Source organism: Bison bison, unplaced genomic scaffold (assembly GCF_000754665.1).
Source record: "Bison bison bison isolate TAMUID 2011002044 unplaced genomic scaffold, Bison_UMD1.0 scf7180017860456, whole genome shotgun sequence".
In the NCBI taxonomy this organism is placed as follows: Eukaryota; Metazoa; Chordata; class Mammalia; order Artiodactyla; family Bovidae; genus Bison; species Bison bison.
In genome coordinates this window covers 825,754-841,675 of record NW_011491028.1, presented here as the reverse complement: position 1 = coordinate 841,675, position 15,922 = coordinate 825,754, and the positions used below count along the sequence as shown (strand labels likewise).

The window sequence follows — 15,922 nt, the reverse complement described above, 5'->3', positions numbered from 1 at the left end:
TTTTTTAACAAGGTCTCCTAATCATTCTCTCAGCTCTGCTTTCTCTTCAATGGATCTCATCTTCAACTGACTCCATCCTGAACTTTCCCCCCAGAGTAGTGTTCCTAAAATATGCCATCATCCTTTCTACAAGTTCTTTTACATAGCAGAAATTCAGCCTCTTTGTTAAGAGGCTGAATGTTGTCACTCACTCAGTGAAAAAATTAGTTAAAAATACTATTAGTTAAAAATTATTAAAAAATATTACTTGAACTCTCTTGCTGCATATATGAGATAAACCATAAGCCTCTGAGCCTGTCATTCAAGGCCTTTCACTCAGGGTTCCAGTTCTTTTTAAACATACATTGTACATTCTGTTTTCTGATAAAAACCCCTCCTTTCTCTCAGGACAAACTCAGTGTCCTAGACAACGCCTTGCTCATTTTGTGTCCTTTATTCCCAATGCTGTATCTCCTACTAGAATGAGTTACCCTTTCCCCTCTCCTGACTCACTGATTCTAAGGCCCAGCTTAGCCATCATTTTGTGAAGAAACCAGCCTTACACTGTTTCAGCCCACACTAATTATTTTCCTCTTTTATTACCTGTACAGATATATACAAACATTTGGGAGGGGTAGCGGGAGAATGACAGTGAAAGATAATCCAAAATAGGAGAAAGGGTTTTCAGAAGTCAACCAGTGTTCCTGGGGAATTAAAACTTCCCATCAGCTTCCTTTCTTCAAAGAAAACAGCACACTGAGTCACAGAAAAAGCCTCTGTCTTTACCTGAGTTGAGCCGACTTGTTGGGTCAGGGCTGAGCACTCAGGCTGCAAGAATTCTCTATGTTAAGCTTCCACCCAAGATCCTGACTCTTCCCCATGATTCTCTGGCCAGGATGCAGCAACACAGAGGCAGCCCCACTCTCTCCAGGTGCTCCTCATTTCCTCATTATCTGAGGCTTCCCTTTCTTTGCCTGACCCTTTAATTGGCCTCAGCTATTGGAGTTTCAGTCAGATTGGATTTAAATCTGAGTGCCTCAGCAGCAGACTAACAAGATGCAGCAAATAAGCCAGTCAGAGCAAACTGTTTTATTTCTACAAAAGCCTGAGAGTAAAATCTATTACCCATTTGGACCTCACCAGTTAAATGACAAAACAGGATTTCAGTAATGGGCAATCCTCAGGAGAACCTGGTTTGAAAGGATAAGGAGATCTTTCAGAAACATAAGCAAGGACCACAAGAAGCGTTTCCTTCTTAATTGATCCAGACTTGAGACAGAGAGAAAACTGTGGTCTAAAGTGGTGTATTGACTCTCCCTCTCCCCCACCTACCTTATCAACAGTAGCAACTCTCTCCTGACACTGCATCTTGGCTGAGGCATATATGGAGTAAAGAAGATGCATTGAGCAGAGTTTATCAAAGCATTCTGAGGATGCTCTGAAAAAGACTTCCAAGACTGCTTTTTCCATTTTAGTCTCCATCAGAGTCACTTGGAGGGCTTATTAAAGGGCAGTGCTGGAGGCCCCACCACCAGAGCTCCTAATTCAGTAGGTCTGATGTGGTTTGTTTTGTTGTTTTTTAGTTACTAAGTTGTGTCAGACTCTCTGTGACCCCAGGTTTGGTGTGGGGTCTCATCGTTTGCATTTATAACAGGTTGCCAGAATGCAACTGCCCCTGAGACCTCAAGCTTGAGATTTGGTCATTTAAATCAAGGATTGTCCATGGTGGGCTACAAATGTGAATCACCTAAGAAGGCGTTAAGATTTATGTGTTTTATTGATGGCTGTGCTGGGTTTTCACTGCTGCATGAGGGCCTTCTCCAGTTGTGGCGAGCGGGGTCTACTCTCTAATTGCGATGCCCGGGTTTCTCACTGCGGTAGTTTCTCTTATTGCAGGGGATGGGCTCCAGGCATGTAGGCTTCGGTAGTTGCAGAACACAGGCTTCTGAGTGCTGGGTCAGTCAGTAGCTGTGGCACACAGGGTTAGTTGTTCTGTGGCATGCGGGAATCTTCCTGGACCAGGGATCAAACCCGTGTCCCTGCTTTGGCTGGTGAATTCTTTACCGCTGAGTCACCAGGGAAATCCCTTGAGGAGGTTTTTAAACAATGTCAGTATCCAAATCAATCGTTAATCAGAGATTCTCTGGAAGCAGAGAGTAGCCTTGAGGCACTGATATTTTTAAGTTTTCAAGGTAATTCTACTGTGGCACCAAATTTTGTAATCCACTGCTATATCCATCAACTAATGATATTAGCCATTTAATTGCATGGGAGATATGGGAAAACCTGGGGAATGACTCAGGATAGAAACATTTATTAAGCGTCTACAATGTACACTGTTTTCTTCTAAAGGACAAGGGAGATTCTAAAAAAAAAATCATTTCTAATTTGACACCATTTACATTAGACTCAAAGAACGCATATTCTTTATAAACTATACATCTCCAAAATCCACCAAAAAGTATCAAGAGGAAAGTACATTATTGAATTATCATTTAAAAGTGAAAATTCTCCCTTCCATGCATCATCTTCTTTGTCTTCACAACAACCTTAATGAGTAGATATTTTTATTATCCCAATTTTACAGATGAGGAAGGTGAAGCTAGAAGGGTTGTTTCCTAGCCAAGATCACTGATCTGATTATGGAACCTGTCTGACTTCAAAGTTCATATTCAGACATCACTTTCCAATACTGACTTTCACAGGGATGTTAATGGAAATCGCTGTTTCCTGCATCCCCTCTCACTTCTATCCATTTTCACCTTTTCCACATCTTCAGGCTTGTGAATGACTTAATGTGGTTTCAGTCTTGGTAGGCAAAAGTCAATGAGCTAGAATAGTGTTCTCAATTTTGGATGAATTAACTGAGATGCTTTTCAAAATCCTGAAGACTAGGCCACTTAGATCAGAATTTGGAAGAAGGATCCTGGGATCAGAGATGAGGCAATTCCCAGGGGAAAATCAAAAGCCTCTGTTGTAGCATTTTGGGATTTCCTTAGTGTTAACACTCCCACTGCGGCTCATTTCAAGCTACCAAGGTGACATCAGTTGACTCAAAAAATTCTGAAAATTGAAGAGTCTATCCCTTCAGGTAGAAAGGAGCTGAGTCCAGCAGATTCAGTAGAACCCATGTTTTTTTAAGCTCTTCTACTGTGGGGTCAAGACTAAGAACCACTGAGCTACAGAAAACAGAGTCACTTGGGAACCTTAGGGATCTTGGGGTAAGACCTTTAGCAAAGTCTATGTAAAGCATAGAAAAGGAAGGGAATGGTATAAAAAGGGAGGGAGGTACAGAAGGGGATTGGAAGGGAGGGGGGAAAGAGAGTGATGGACAAAACTATCCTCTAGGATGCAAGGAAGGACGGGAAGAGTAGGAAACAGCCTCCCCAGGACTGGCTGACTCATTAGGCTGCCTCTATCTTTTGTTTGGGTTTTAGAATGTCAATGCCACAGATGCTTTCACTGACTGCTTTTTAAAGGATAAAAAGATACATTTTCATTGACAATAACTGCCTTAAACATGTAATACTTAAACAACTAAACTCTTACCAGTACTGAGGATTTCTGATTTTATTTTCTCACACTTTTTATTGCTTCCAGGATTAACTTGTTCCAAAACTAATAAAAAATAAACATATTTCAATCAAACTTAGAAACTGAGTTGATCCTCACTCTCCTCTTATCACTTCACTGTATAGGGTACAAGATTGAGTAATAAAAAGCAAAAGGGAGCATGGAGAAGTACAATGGATCTGGGCAACCTATCCTCTCAAAAGTTCATTTCCTTTTCTGTAAAACTGAGAAAGTCATACCCCTCCCCACAGAGTTACTGTGAGACGTCACTTTGAGACAGAATATGGGAAACATATAGTAGAGTGCAAGACACTCAATTAATTACAATTATAGAAATACAAAAATCTATGTAGGATAACAGCTACCTTTTTAAGAGGAGTTCAGTTTCCCATCATAGACTCTACCATTGCTCTTTATCCTAATTTGGAAACATAATAACTTTTTCTATGTTCTGGCAAAGAACTAGGAGAGAATCCTGTTGATCAGAGCTCTGAGTGTAAGGGACAGAGAATGTACCTGAGCCCTACACGCCTTTCACATGCGCCATTTTTTTGGACAGTTCTGTGGTGGTACTTGATCACAAAGACTCTAGTGACCTTTCTAATGCTTCATGAAGCCAGACTCTATGTCTGAGCCCCAAATTCATTCTTTCCCTTTCTCCCCTTTTTGCCGTCTTCGGTGACTACCTCCACCCTGTGAGAACTGTTCTAAGATCCGAACATGACATCTGCTGCCTCCTTTCTGTGCCACTTCACATCGTGTTCTAGTTCCCTTTATACCCAACCACTATAATAAGCCACTTGTCATTCAGAACTCATTTCTCTGTGTGTGTGCTCAGTTGCTAAGTTGTGTCCGACTCTTTGTGACCCTCTGGACTGTAACCTGCCAGGCTCCCCTGACCCTGGGATTTTTTCAGGCAAGAATATGGGAGTGGCTTGCCACTTCCTCCTCCAGGGTATCTTCTTGACCCAGGGACTGAACCCACATCTCATGTCTCCTGCACTGGTAGGGGGGTTTCTTTACCACTAGCGCCACCTGGGAAGCCCGGAACTCACTTCTAGCTAGCTCTTATTTGAAATACCTTTAAAGATCAACTATCACCTCTTTTAATATTAGTGTTCTTGCTCAATCAACATCTCAAGGTTCAATTTAAAAGGCCATTTTAGTATGAACTGCGGTGATGTCCTAATTTCTATGTAATTAATCATATCTGATCTTTCTCAACAGGAAGAATTCAGTTATGGGGACATCCTATTGCAGTAGACTGGGCAGAACCAGAAGTAGAAGTTGATGAAGACACAATGTCCTCAGTGAAAATCCTGTACGTTAGAAACCTAATGCTGTCTACCTCAGAAGAGATGATTGAGAAAGAATTCAATAATATTAAACCAGGTAGGACATGCCAGACAAGATCACTTTTTCAAAATATTTTTTTAAATTTTATTTTATTTTTAAACTTTACAATATTGTATTACTTTTGCCAAATATCGAAATGAATCCGCCACAGGTATACCTGTGTTCCCCATCCTGATCCCTCCTCCCTCCACATATCCTCCCTCTGGGTCGTCCCCGTGCACCAGCCCCAAGTATCCAGTATCGTGCATTGAACCTGGACTGGCGACTCGTTTCATACATGATATTATACATGTTTCAATGCCATTCTCCCAAATATCCCCACCCTCTCCCTCTCCCACAGAGTCCATAAGACTGATCTATACATCAGTGTCTCTTTTGCTGTCTCGTACACAGGGTTATTGTTACCATCTTTCTAAATTCCATATATATGCGTTAGTATACTGTATTGGTGTTTTTCTGCTGATGGACAGGGAGGCCTGGCGTGCTGCGATTCATGGGGTCGCAAAGAGTCGGACACGACTGAGCAACTGATCTGATCTGATCTGATGCTTGAGCTGACTTCCCTTAACTTTAAATAAGATGGCTTTCACTTATCATTCTCATAATCACATACAGAATGTTCAAACTATATTTCTACCTTTGGATTAGAAAATGTGGACGTAAGGTTCTATAACATTTATCAATATTATAATTTTACATGTTGCTGTGTGATTACTTAATACATATTTCCTTCACCAAACTATAAGTTCCATGAGCTCTTTTTTTGTTGTCTCCTCAGCTCCTATTTCTGTGCCTGGGACTTAGTTGATGTTCAATAAATTTTTACTGTGGTAATGAATGCATGGCCGTAACTAAAGATCTGATGCAGGTTTCTAAACCTCAATATCTGTGACATTTTTGGCCAATAATTCTTGGCTGTGGGGGTCTGTCCTGTGCATTCCAGAATGTAATGTTTTGTAATTTTCATAACCAAAAATGTCTCTAGAATTTTTTTGTGCCTGGGAGAGCAAATTGCCCCCAGTTGAGAACCACTGGTCTAATGGAATATGATTATGACTTTAGATACATAAGAAAGGAAGTAACAGTTTGCTCTAGAAAACTGATTTGAGGGAATAGAAAAGCAAAAGGATGGTGGAGGAGAATTTATTACTCTTCATTTTGTCAATATTTTTCATTGTCAGTTTTAAGCCATGAGATTGACTCCCTATCTCTTTTTCCTCATATAGGAACTGCAACACTGAGAAGGTAAAGCATTTTAAGAAACTATGTCCAAACAAGTATTTCTCAAAGCCAGTTCTGCAGAACACTCATTCTATAAACTATCAATACATGTTACTCTTAAAAGGGATCCATGGTCAAATAAGTTTGTTAACACCAAATTCAGTGAAATTAAAAATTTGTTTGTCTGTGGGACTTATCATAGTTCTTAACCTTCTAATTTGCTTTGAAAGTCTCCAAAAGAGGAGCTGTAGAATGACTCACTTCCCAATTTGAGGGCCACGGATCCCATTTTTTTGGTAGACCATCTTGTGGGATTTGCATGCCTTAGAGCATGTTAGTCTAAGTTTATCACTATGGTGACATCTTTCCATAAATGAGAATTTCCTAGGTTGTTGATAAGCATGGGCCATGATACCATCACCTTAAAACTGCCTGAGAATATTCACATCACATAGTGATGTTGCCTGTTTTCAACTCTGACTGCTCTGTCAAGTGGAATAGCATAAATTGATGATTTATTCTAAAGGTAATTAGTAAGGCTCTCTTTTCTCCCTTTTTAGAGATTCACCAGAGACTTGTCTTTTTCCACACTTCAGGAACTCTGCCTTCCTTGCTACTTGAGTATAATGGTATATTCAACAACTCTGTGACGTAGGGTACCTTACTACTTCCATTATTTTCCAGGACCCAGAGCAGATAAGTTGCTTGTCCAGGGTCATACAACCAGAAAGTGGCAGGGTCTGGACTTAAATCCAGGTCTGGTTAAGAGCTTGTTCTTAACAACTCAAGGACCCCCATGACCTACACATATTCCATTCACCCACTCATTCACTCACCTGTCATTTCTTCAGTAGCTCCTAGGTGCCAGGCACGGTGGGAAGAACTAACAGGTAGGATGTGTGTGTGTGGAAGGAGTTTAACAGCGATGGCAACCTAACTCCTGGGGTTAGGTTGTTTAGGAGAAGTGACACGAAATTGGAGATCTGGAAGTCGATGCAACTGTGAGCATAGAAACTGATACATGCATGTATAAACATCGTTTCACCATGACTTAGCACTGACTTTCTTCCTTCCCATAGTGAATAATACTTATTTTGTGTAATTAAAACATTACTCTTTGGGATGGAGTGGAGGCAGAAAGGCTGGAATGAGAAACTACTAAAAGGCTGCTTCCTTTCATAGTCACTGGCTATCAGCTTTCTAGTCTATATGTTGAAGAGAGACAAGTGTCTAGGCCCTTTTAATTATAGTGAAAATAATAAATACCAGGTCTGTTTCTCTCTCTGAGGCTGGTGGCACAACTCTTAGGACTCCATAATGATATGTATCTGCTGCTTCTTGGCACTCTGCAAAAAAAAAAAAAAAAAACGAATTGCAGAGGGTTGTCGACTAGCAGACATCTGCTGTATTGGGGAAAAAAAGAGCTAACCAGTTTCTTTTACAGTAGAAATGATGTTTATACTTACCTAGAAAAACTTGAGAAACAAAAAAATAACTTTTAAAAAATTCTATTGAAAGTTGGATCCCTCAAAGGACCCTGAATATTCTTGCAAATAATTATCAATATATTATTTTAACCCTTATTAAACTGAAAATATTATATTGCTATTCAGAGAAATAATGATAATTAAAACAAAAACTAGAGCCAGAAAATGTATGTTCTTCCTCAGTGTAGCCTAAGAGTATCTGCTGAAATTCCAATTATAATCATTTCATAAAATCTGATTTTCTTAAAACAGTTTACCTTCAGAATCACTTGAAGGGCTTGTTAAAAGATTACTGGCCCCGCCCACCTGAATTTCATATTCAGTAGCATCACTGCCTCAGTGGATATAAACCTGAGCAAACTCCAGGAGACAGTGAAGGCCAGGGAAGCCTGGCATGCTGCAGTCCACGGGGTTGCAAAGAGTAGGACATAACTGAGCGACTGAACAACAATAGGTCTGGGATGGGTCCCAAGCATTTGCATTTCCATTAAGTTCTGGGGAAGGTGATACTGCTGGTCTGAGGACCATACTTTGGGAAATATGACCTTCTGAAAGTCTCACCTTGGGACTGCAGATGTGTTTGTTTGTCTTCAGGTAATTCAACTGCTGCTGACAAACTGATAATGAACAGAGTCGTTGTTTTCCAATTTCCTGTATTAGAGTCTTATGGATGACCATTGATATTTTATTGCCTCACCCTCTGCAAAATGATGATTGATCAATAAACAAGAAGAAACATATTAAAATAAGCCATATGGTAAACACCATTGTAGAGAAAACCAGCTTTGATGATTTAAAAAACTCTCACTTTCTAATCTGTCTGCATTTTTAATGAGGTTACACTTTCACATACCATGATTTCTAAAAGCATGTGTGGCTAAGCATTATTGTTCAAAAAACACAAGCTGATTTCAATATCTGCAAGTAGAATTTGAGTACACCAAAATCTATTATCATCTGAAATGCCACCTAACTAATGTGAATGATAACAGAATATGAATTGACTAAAATATTTGCTCATTCCAGGAATATTCATTGAATAGCTGCATTCCATGGGGTTGCTAACAGTCGGGCACGACTGAGCAACTTCCCTTTCACTTTTCATTTTCATGCATTGGAGAAGGAAATGGCAACCCACTCCAGTGTTCTTACCTGGAGAATCCCAGGGACAGGGGAGCCTGGTGGGCTGCCGTCTATGGGGTCACGCAGAGTCGGACACTACTGAAGCGACTCAGCAGCAGCAGCAGCAGCCCCTGTGCACAAAATACTATGCAGGAACTGCTGCTAAGTCACGTCAGTCATGTCCGACTCTGTGTGACCCCATAGACAGCAGCCCACCAGGCTTTCCCATCCCTGGGATTCTCCAGGCTAGAACACTGGAGTGGGTTGCCATTTCCTTCTCCAATGCGTGAAAGTGAAGTCACTCAGTCGTGTTCAACTCAGCAATCCCACAGACTGCAGCCTACCAGGCTCCTCCATCCATGGAAGTTTCCAGGCAAGAGTACTGGAGTGGGTCGCCAGTGCCTTCTCCAAATGCAGGAACTAGATAAGGACAATACCAAGATGCCTCTGGGAGCCAATAGACTAGCTGGAGGATGGCACTGCAGAGTGAATGGGGCAAAGACCGGGAAGGTAGAGATCCTCACTAGCCCATCTTTTACCTGTTAATATCCAAGAAAAGGATGAGGTTAAGTCACAATAATTACTCCAACCTGAAACTGAAGGAATAAAGAGACCACGTTTGCAATGCAGTTAATTACATGTCTGCATGGTTCATGGTCTCAAATACCTTTATTTTCTCAACTTAGCCATATAACTTTGTTCTGTACAACCACTGTAATAAGAAGTAAAGAATCAAATACTGAGGGGGAAAAAGAAGCATCACAATGTTTTAAAATTATTTGTACATTAGCACCCTATCATTATTCCAAAGGAAGACAGGTTATAGCCATTGAAACATGTAGCAGAGTAGAAACTCAAATTGTCTTCATGACTTTGAATCTAAGAGGGTAGATAATTGAACTTTGACAGTGAGAGGGAAAAAGGAGAAGACATATCCTTTTCTGATCCTCCCTGGCATAGGGTCCCATCCTCAGTTGTCCGTGGAAACTAAGGATGGAAGAAAACCTGAGTGCTCAAAATATACCCAAGTGACTAACTGAAAAAGGATAATTTGCATGGTAAACTAACAAATTAATATTAAACAAGTTTCTATCTTTAGGCAAAAGTTCTATTTTTAAAATTGAGTAAGCAAGGACATTTTAATAATAAAATGTAAAATCTAAAGTTCAACCATCTTGGTAGAACTTTATTTTTACACATGTCCATCAACATGTACAGCAGTCCCTCTACATAATAATAGGTTAGGTTGATTTGTTATTTTTTTATTACACAAAGAATATATATCATATTGCAAATATTTGTAAAAACACCAAAGAATGAAAATTAAAATTTGAAAGTCCCCTTTATCCTCCCCAACTTTTTTCCCCATTCCTGTTGTTGTTCAGTCACTAAGTTGTGTCTGATTCTTTGCAATCCCATGGACTGCTGCACTCCAGGCCTTTCTGTCCCTCACTATCTCCTGGAGTTTGTCCAAGTTCATGTCCATTGAGTTGGTGATGCTTTCCAACCATTTCATTCTCTGCTGCCCTCTTCTCCTTTTGCCTTCAATCTCTCCCAGCATCAGGATCTTCTCCTGAGCTAACACCTATTAACAATTCAATCTTGATCGTTTCAGTTCTCTTTCTGTGTGTATATTCATATTTATGTACAACATATATGTGGGTTGGGATTTTATAAATATAAATGCTATAATATTACACTTACTATATTGTAACTTTTTAGATTTAACAACAGGTTCTGAAGGTTTCCATGTAAGTATACACGAGCCTATTTGTTCTCTTTAAAGACTTCTTAGTATTATTTAATACAAATGTACCAGATTTAATCACTCTCATGAAAATGGACATTAAGTTGTTTTATTTTGCTATTTCATCTGACTAGTGTTATTAATATTCTTACGCATGATCCTTTTGCACATGTGTGAATACTTCTATTAAAGAGATTCCTCTAGTAGGATTAGTGGATATGTACATTGTTTCCAACCTTTGATATTTTAAACCAGCATGGTAAGAAACTATCTTGGTTCTCAGATGTACTTTCAGAATTTTTGTTTGTTTGTTTTGATCAAATGAGATAAGCAGATGAGAGATCTGAGTTCTAGTTCCTAGCAATGTGAGTTCATAAATTTCACTTACTTTGTCAGAGATTTAGATTCAGAATCTTTAAGTTGAAAACAAATAAAGGTAAGACGAATTAAAAATTAAATTATTGCTAAGTCTCTTCTAACTCTAAAATTTTATTGTACAAATCAAAGGAGTCAAGATGTCTTTCTGAGGAAAGAACCATAAAATTTAAAAAGGTAATTACCTAAATATATAAGATGACCAATAATTGAGTTCAACTCAACAAATATTTTACCATGTATAAATTACTATCCTTTATCTAATATACTGAAAAAGATACCCTTCTATCCTCAAAGATCTAGGAAATGGAAAAACAAATCCATAAATAAATATATACATAATAAGGCAGAACATAAGTGTTATTAAAAAATTACAAACAAAATCTTTTGCTGAATATGCAGAATTTTAAACCTGAACACAGGAAATATTCTCAATGGGCTCTTTAAATACTGAATCTCCAAAAAAAAAAGATTCTTGCAAGCTGAATGTTTAAGTGTATCATGTTCAGCACTGTCTCAGGTTTGCTAAGAGAGCTACCTTCACTCTGCTTCCAGGTGCTGTGGAAAGGGTGAAGAAAATCCGAGACTATGCGTTTGTGCACTTCACTAACCGAGAAGATGCAGTGGAGGCTATGAAAGCTTTAAATGGGAAGGTAATGAAGCACAAAGAAAAACTATGTACCAATTCCACCGAAGTGTGTTGTGGAGGTTTCATTCAGGAGAACAGACCTACAAGTCCATCCCGCTCAGGCTTCCTCCATCTCTGACACGGCTGCCTTAATCCATCTAAGATGAACAAAAGGGTGATGGAAAATTCAATGAGAGGGAGCTTATATGTCCAATTCTATCTCTAATTTTGGCTGATCTGGACAAGTCACTGGCCCTCAATTTTTTTAGAAAGAGAGAGTTGGAATGGAGTATCCCAAGGTGATTTTCCCAGTTTCAGTTTTCTCTCATTATTTCAAAGAAATTATAACCTTTGTAGTATAGTATTTTGGAGACTGATGATCTGACAAGATGTCAAGGTTATCATTCTGCACTTATAGTTTGATATTCCAAGTCTGGAAAGCTTGGAATCTCTTCACCTTGCCAAGAGTAAGCTCTGGGGAAAACAACTAGTAATATTATATTCTAACTTATGATTTATATATAGAAACCAGTATAACATTAACTTATTAATCCCATAATATTGAAAATCTTCTGTAAACCATTTATCATGCTAAATATTGTTTGGAATACTTAAAGGATCAAACCAAAGATGCTTATCAAAGGGCTAAAAGTCAATTGAGGATTAAGATAAGTACTCAAATACCTTTGCAAAGTCCAGTCAGATAAATTGTGTTTAAAGAAAAAATGCTTAAGTGGTGACAATGTTCAAAGAGGAGTGGGTTATAAAGAATCAGAAAATCTTCATAGATGTGAAAAGATAATATTTAAGAGAAGCCATGACACTTGGGAAGAATTCCAAAAGGAAAAAATAACAAAACATGGCAAAGGAGAGGTAATCTCAGACAGAGGCATAGAATTTGTAAAGAGCAAAGTATAATTGGAGAACAGTAAAGATGGATTGCCTTGCTATGAATAGAATGATCACAGGGCTGTTTCACCTGCCAGGCCTTGCATTGGTAAATCCTAATAGGAGACAGTTGGCAAAGGGACTAACTATAAGGATATGAGCCTGGGGCAGGAGAATTAAGAGAGACTGTGCAGGAGCCTGGGGCTCGTGCACTCCTGGAGCCAAGGAGACAAAGGACTAGAGAAGTAACAGGAAACCTAAAGGAGAGAGGATTGTAAAGAGCAGATCTTATTGAGAAAAGTAATGAACTTTGGCCAGTGGACATATTCAGGCCAAGGTCACCTCATAGAGAAGGAGCCAAGAGAAGAAATAGCTCACACTTGCTGCTCTCTCTCCCACCAACCTCTGGCCAGGCCTCCCCGTTGACCAAATTCAATCATAATCTGCAAGGCCCAGGAGCCCTGAAGGGGAGCCGTGCAGAACTCCCTGTGGGGGCTTGGAGGTTGGCAGCCAATGGGGAGTGGATCTACAGGGCAAATAGAGGGTCTCCGCACAAGGCCTTCAGACATAGTGGGGCCTGGGCTTCTGAGCTATTCCTGGTCTACAGAACTGTGTGAATCCTGCTGTGGGGGGAGGGTGGTGTGGGGGCTGCATAGTAGGGGAGACTGCTGCTGCTGCTGCTAAGTCGCTTCAGTCGTGTCCGACTCTGTGCGACCCCATAGACGGCAGCCCACCAGGATCCCCTGTCCCTGGGATTCTCCAGGCAGGAACACTGGAGTGGGTTGCCATTTCCTTCTCCAATGCATGAAAGTGAAAAGTGAAAGTGAAGTCGCTCAGTCGTGTCCGACTCTTTGCAACCCCATGGACTGCAGCCCACCAGGCTCCTCTGTCCATGGGACTCTCTTGCCATTGCCTTCTCCAGTAGGGGAAACTACTGACTCCAAAACACAAAAAGAAAACTTGAAAGCAAAATATTAATGCATATTTAAATATATGTCTAGGAAGCAAAATATTATTTCTTCTTCATTGATAATTACATTTAGTGTCATAATAATATTTCTTTGAAAAAATGTGATAGATTAGTTTCTCACTTTGAAAACATTTCTGAGGATACATGATGCTTGCAAAGAAGGGACCATGGTAAATTAAATGCTAAATAATTGCATTGGAATCATCATAGTGGAAAAGTATTCAAACTGTTTCCAATTTTTGCAGCTGGCATATTTATGGTGGTTTAGTCACTAAATTGTGTCTGACTCTTGCTACCCCATGGACTGTAGCCTGCCAGGCTTCTCTGTCCATAGGGCTTTCCAGGCAAGAATACTGGAGTGGGTTGACATTTCCTTCTCTAGGGGATCTTCTTGATCCAGGATCGAACCTGGGTCTCCTGCACTGCAGGCAGATTCTTTACTGACTGAGCTATCAGGGAAACCTATGGCTGGATATTTTTATAACAATGTATACATGTATTATATAGTTAAATTCACATTCAATGTTATTATTAAATATATATATTAAATATTATAATAATACTTAACTGTAATGTGATATGGGAAAAGCAAAAGTAAGTTTGCCTAGAACTATGAAAGTTTTTAAGTATCCATATGGATATTTATATTTAATCTATTAGACAAGGTGAGGCTTTGAAGTTTTTTGTTCAGTGAAGTAATGATCCCATTAACAATTTAGGGAAATCAACCTATTAAGAATTGAAGTTTCATAGAATAGGGAGAGAGATGTAATTGGAACTAGTTAAATAACTATTAAAGTCACTCAAATGGGAAGAAATAAGGGCTTGAATGAGGGTGAGAATGGAATGTAGCAGAAAGCTCTACACAGAACTATGCAGGGTGAATTCAAAGGATCCAGGAACTGATTGGATAGAGCGGTGGGAAAGAAGGATGAGTCATTTTAGGTTTTCAATACAGAGAACCAGGATAATGATGTTAGGGAAGTCAGGCAGGGAAACCTATTTGGACAGAAAGGTGATGAACTGAGCTTTGCACGTGATGATTCATTTATTCTACAAATACCTGTGAATGTCTACAATGAGGAAGAAATCTCGCTGGGCTTGGGGCTATACAGGTTAATATGGTATTGTTCTAGACCTTGAAACACCTAAATAAAATAAGTAAAATACAATACTTGGTTTAGAACACTGTAAAGGAGCAGAGGCATGCAGGACAAAGTCTACTACAGTAAGAAATCTGACTTTTCAGTAAAGAATCATGTCACTAAAAACATCTCTTGATATAGAAGTGCCTGTAAGTACAGACCTATTTAGGTATCTTATCTTTCTTAAGACAGGAACAAAGACAAAGAATTACATTCAAGGTATTTCTTTAATACTCCAAGTCTGTTTCTTCTAATTACATCAACATCAATATAATATGGTAGAATATGAGCTGAATTCTCTGTGTGTGTGTGTTTGACCTAAGATATTTGATACTGATTCCTGCTACTAAAAAGTAGGGTCTGATCAGATCAGTCACTTAGTCGTGTCCGACTCTTACAACCCCCTGAATCATAGCACGCCAGGCCTCCCTGTGCATCACCAACTCCCGAAGTTCACTGAAACTCATGTCCATCGAATCAGTGATGCCATCCACCCATCTCATCCTCTGTCGTCCCCTTCTCCTCTTGCCCCCAATCCCTCCAAGCATCAGAGTCTTTTCCAATGAGTCAACTCTTCACATGAGGTGGCCAAAGTACTGGAGTTTCAGCTTTAGCATCATTCCTTCCAAAGAAATCCCAGGGCTGATCTCCTTCAGAATGGACTGGTTGGATCTCCTTGCAGTCCAAGGGACTCTCAAGAGTCTTCTCCAACACCACAGTTCAAAAGCATCAATTCCTCGGTGCTCAGCCTTCTTCACAGTCCAACTCTCACATCCATACATGACCACTGGAAAAACCATAGCCTTGACTAGACGAACCTTTGTTGGCAAAGTAATGTCTCTGCTTTTGAATATGCTATCTAGGTTGGTCATAACTTTCCTTCCAAGGAGTAAGCGTCTTTTAATTTCATGGCTGCAGTCACCATCTGCAGTGATTTTGGAGCCCAGAAAAATAAAGTCTGACACTGTTTCCACTGTTTCCCCATCTATTTCCCATGAAGTGATGGGACGGGATGCCATGTTCTTCGTTTTCTGAATGTTGAACTTTAATCCAACTTTTTCACTCTCTACTTTCACTTTCACAGTCTTTTTAGTTCCTCTTCACTTTCTGCCATAAGAGCGGTGTCATCTGCATATCTGAGGTTATTGATATTTCTCCCGGCAATCTTGATTCCAGCTTGTGTTTCTTCCAATCCAGCATTTCTCATGATGTGCTCTGCATATAAGTTAAATAAACAGGGTGACAATATGCAGCCTTGACGTACTCCTTTTCCTATTTGGAACCAGTCTGTTGTTCCATGTCCAGTTCTAACTGTTGCTTCCTGACCTGCATACAAATTTCTCAGGAGGCAGATCAGGTGTTCTGGTATTCCCATCTCTTTCAGAATTTTTCACAGTTTATTGTGATCCACACAGTCAAAGGCTTTGGCAT

At 39.7% G+C, this 15,922-nt stretch overlaps 1 protein-coding gene across 3 annotated transcripts in view; it reads left to right on the top strand.

Annotated features, from left to right (window-relative positions):
- The window catches only part of A1CF (APOBEC1 complementation factor), a 103,260-nt gene that overhangs the window by 67,036 nt on the left and 20,302 nt on the right, over positions 1-15,922 (top strand). For all 3 annotated transcript variants that reach the window (XM_010832215.1, XM_010832214.1, XM_010832216.1), the window contains 2 exons: positions 4,780-4,944; positions 11,416-11,513. In XM_010832215.1, the coding sequence (XP_010830517.1) occupies positions 4,780-4,944; positions 11,416-11,513 (263 nt within the window). The remainder of the gene's footprint in view (positions 1-4,779; positions 4,945-11,415; positions 11,514-15,922) is intronic.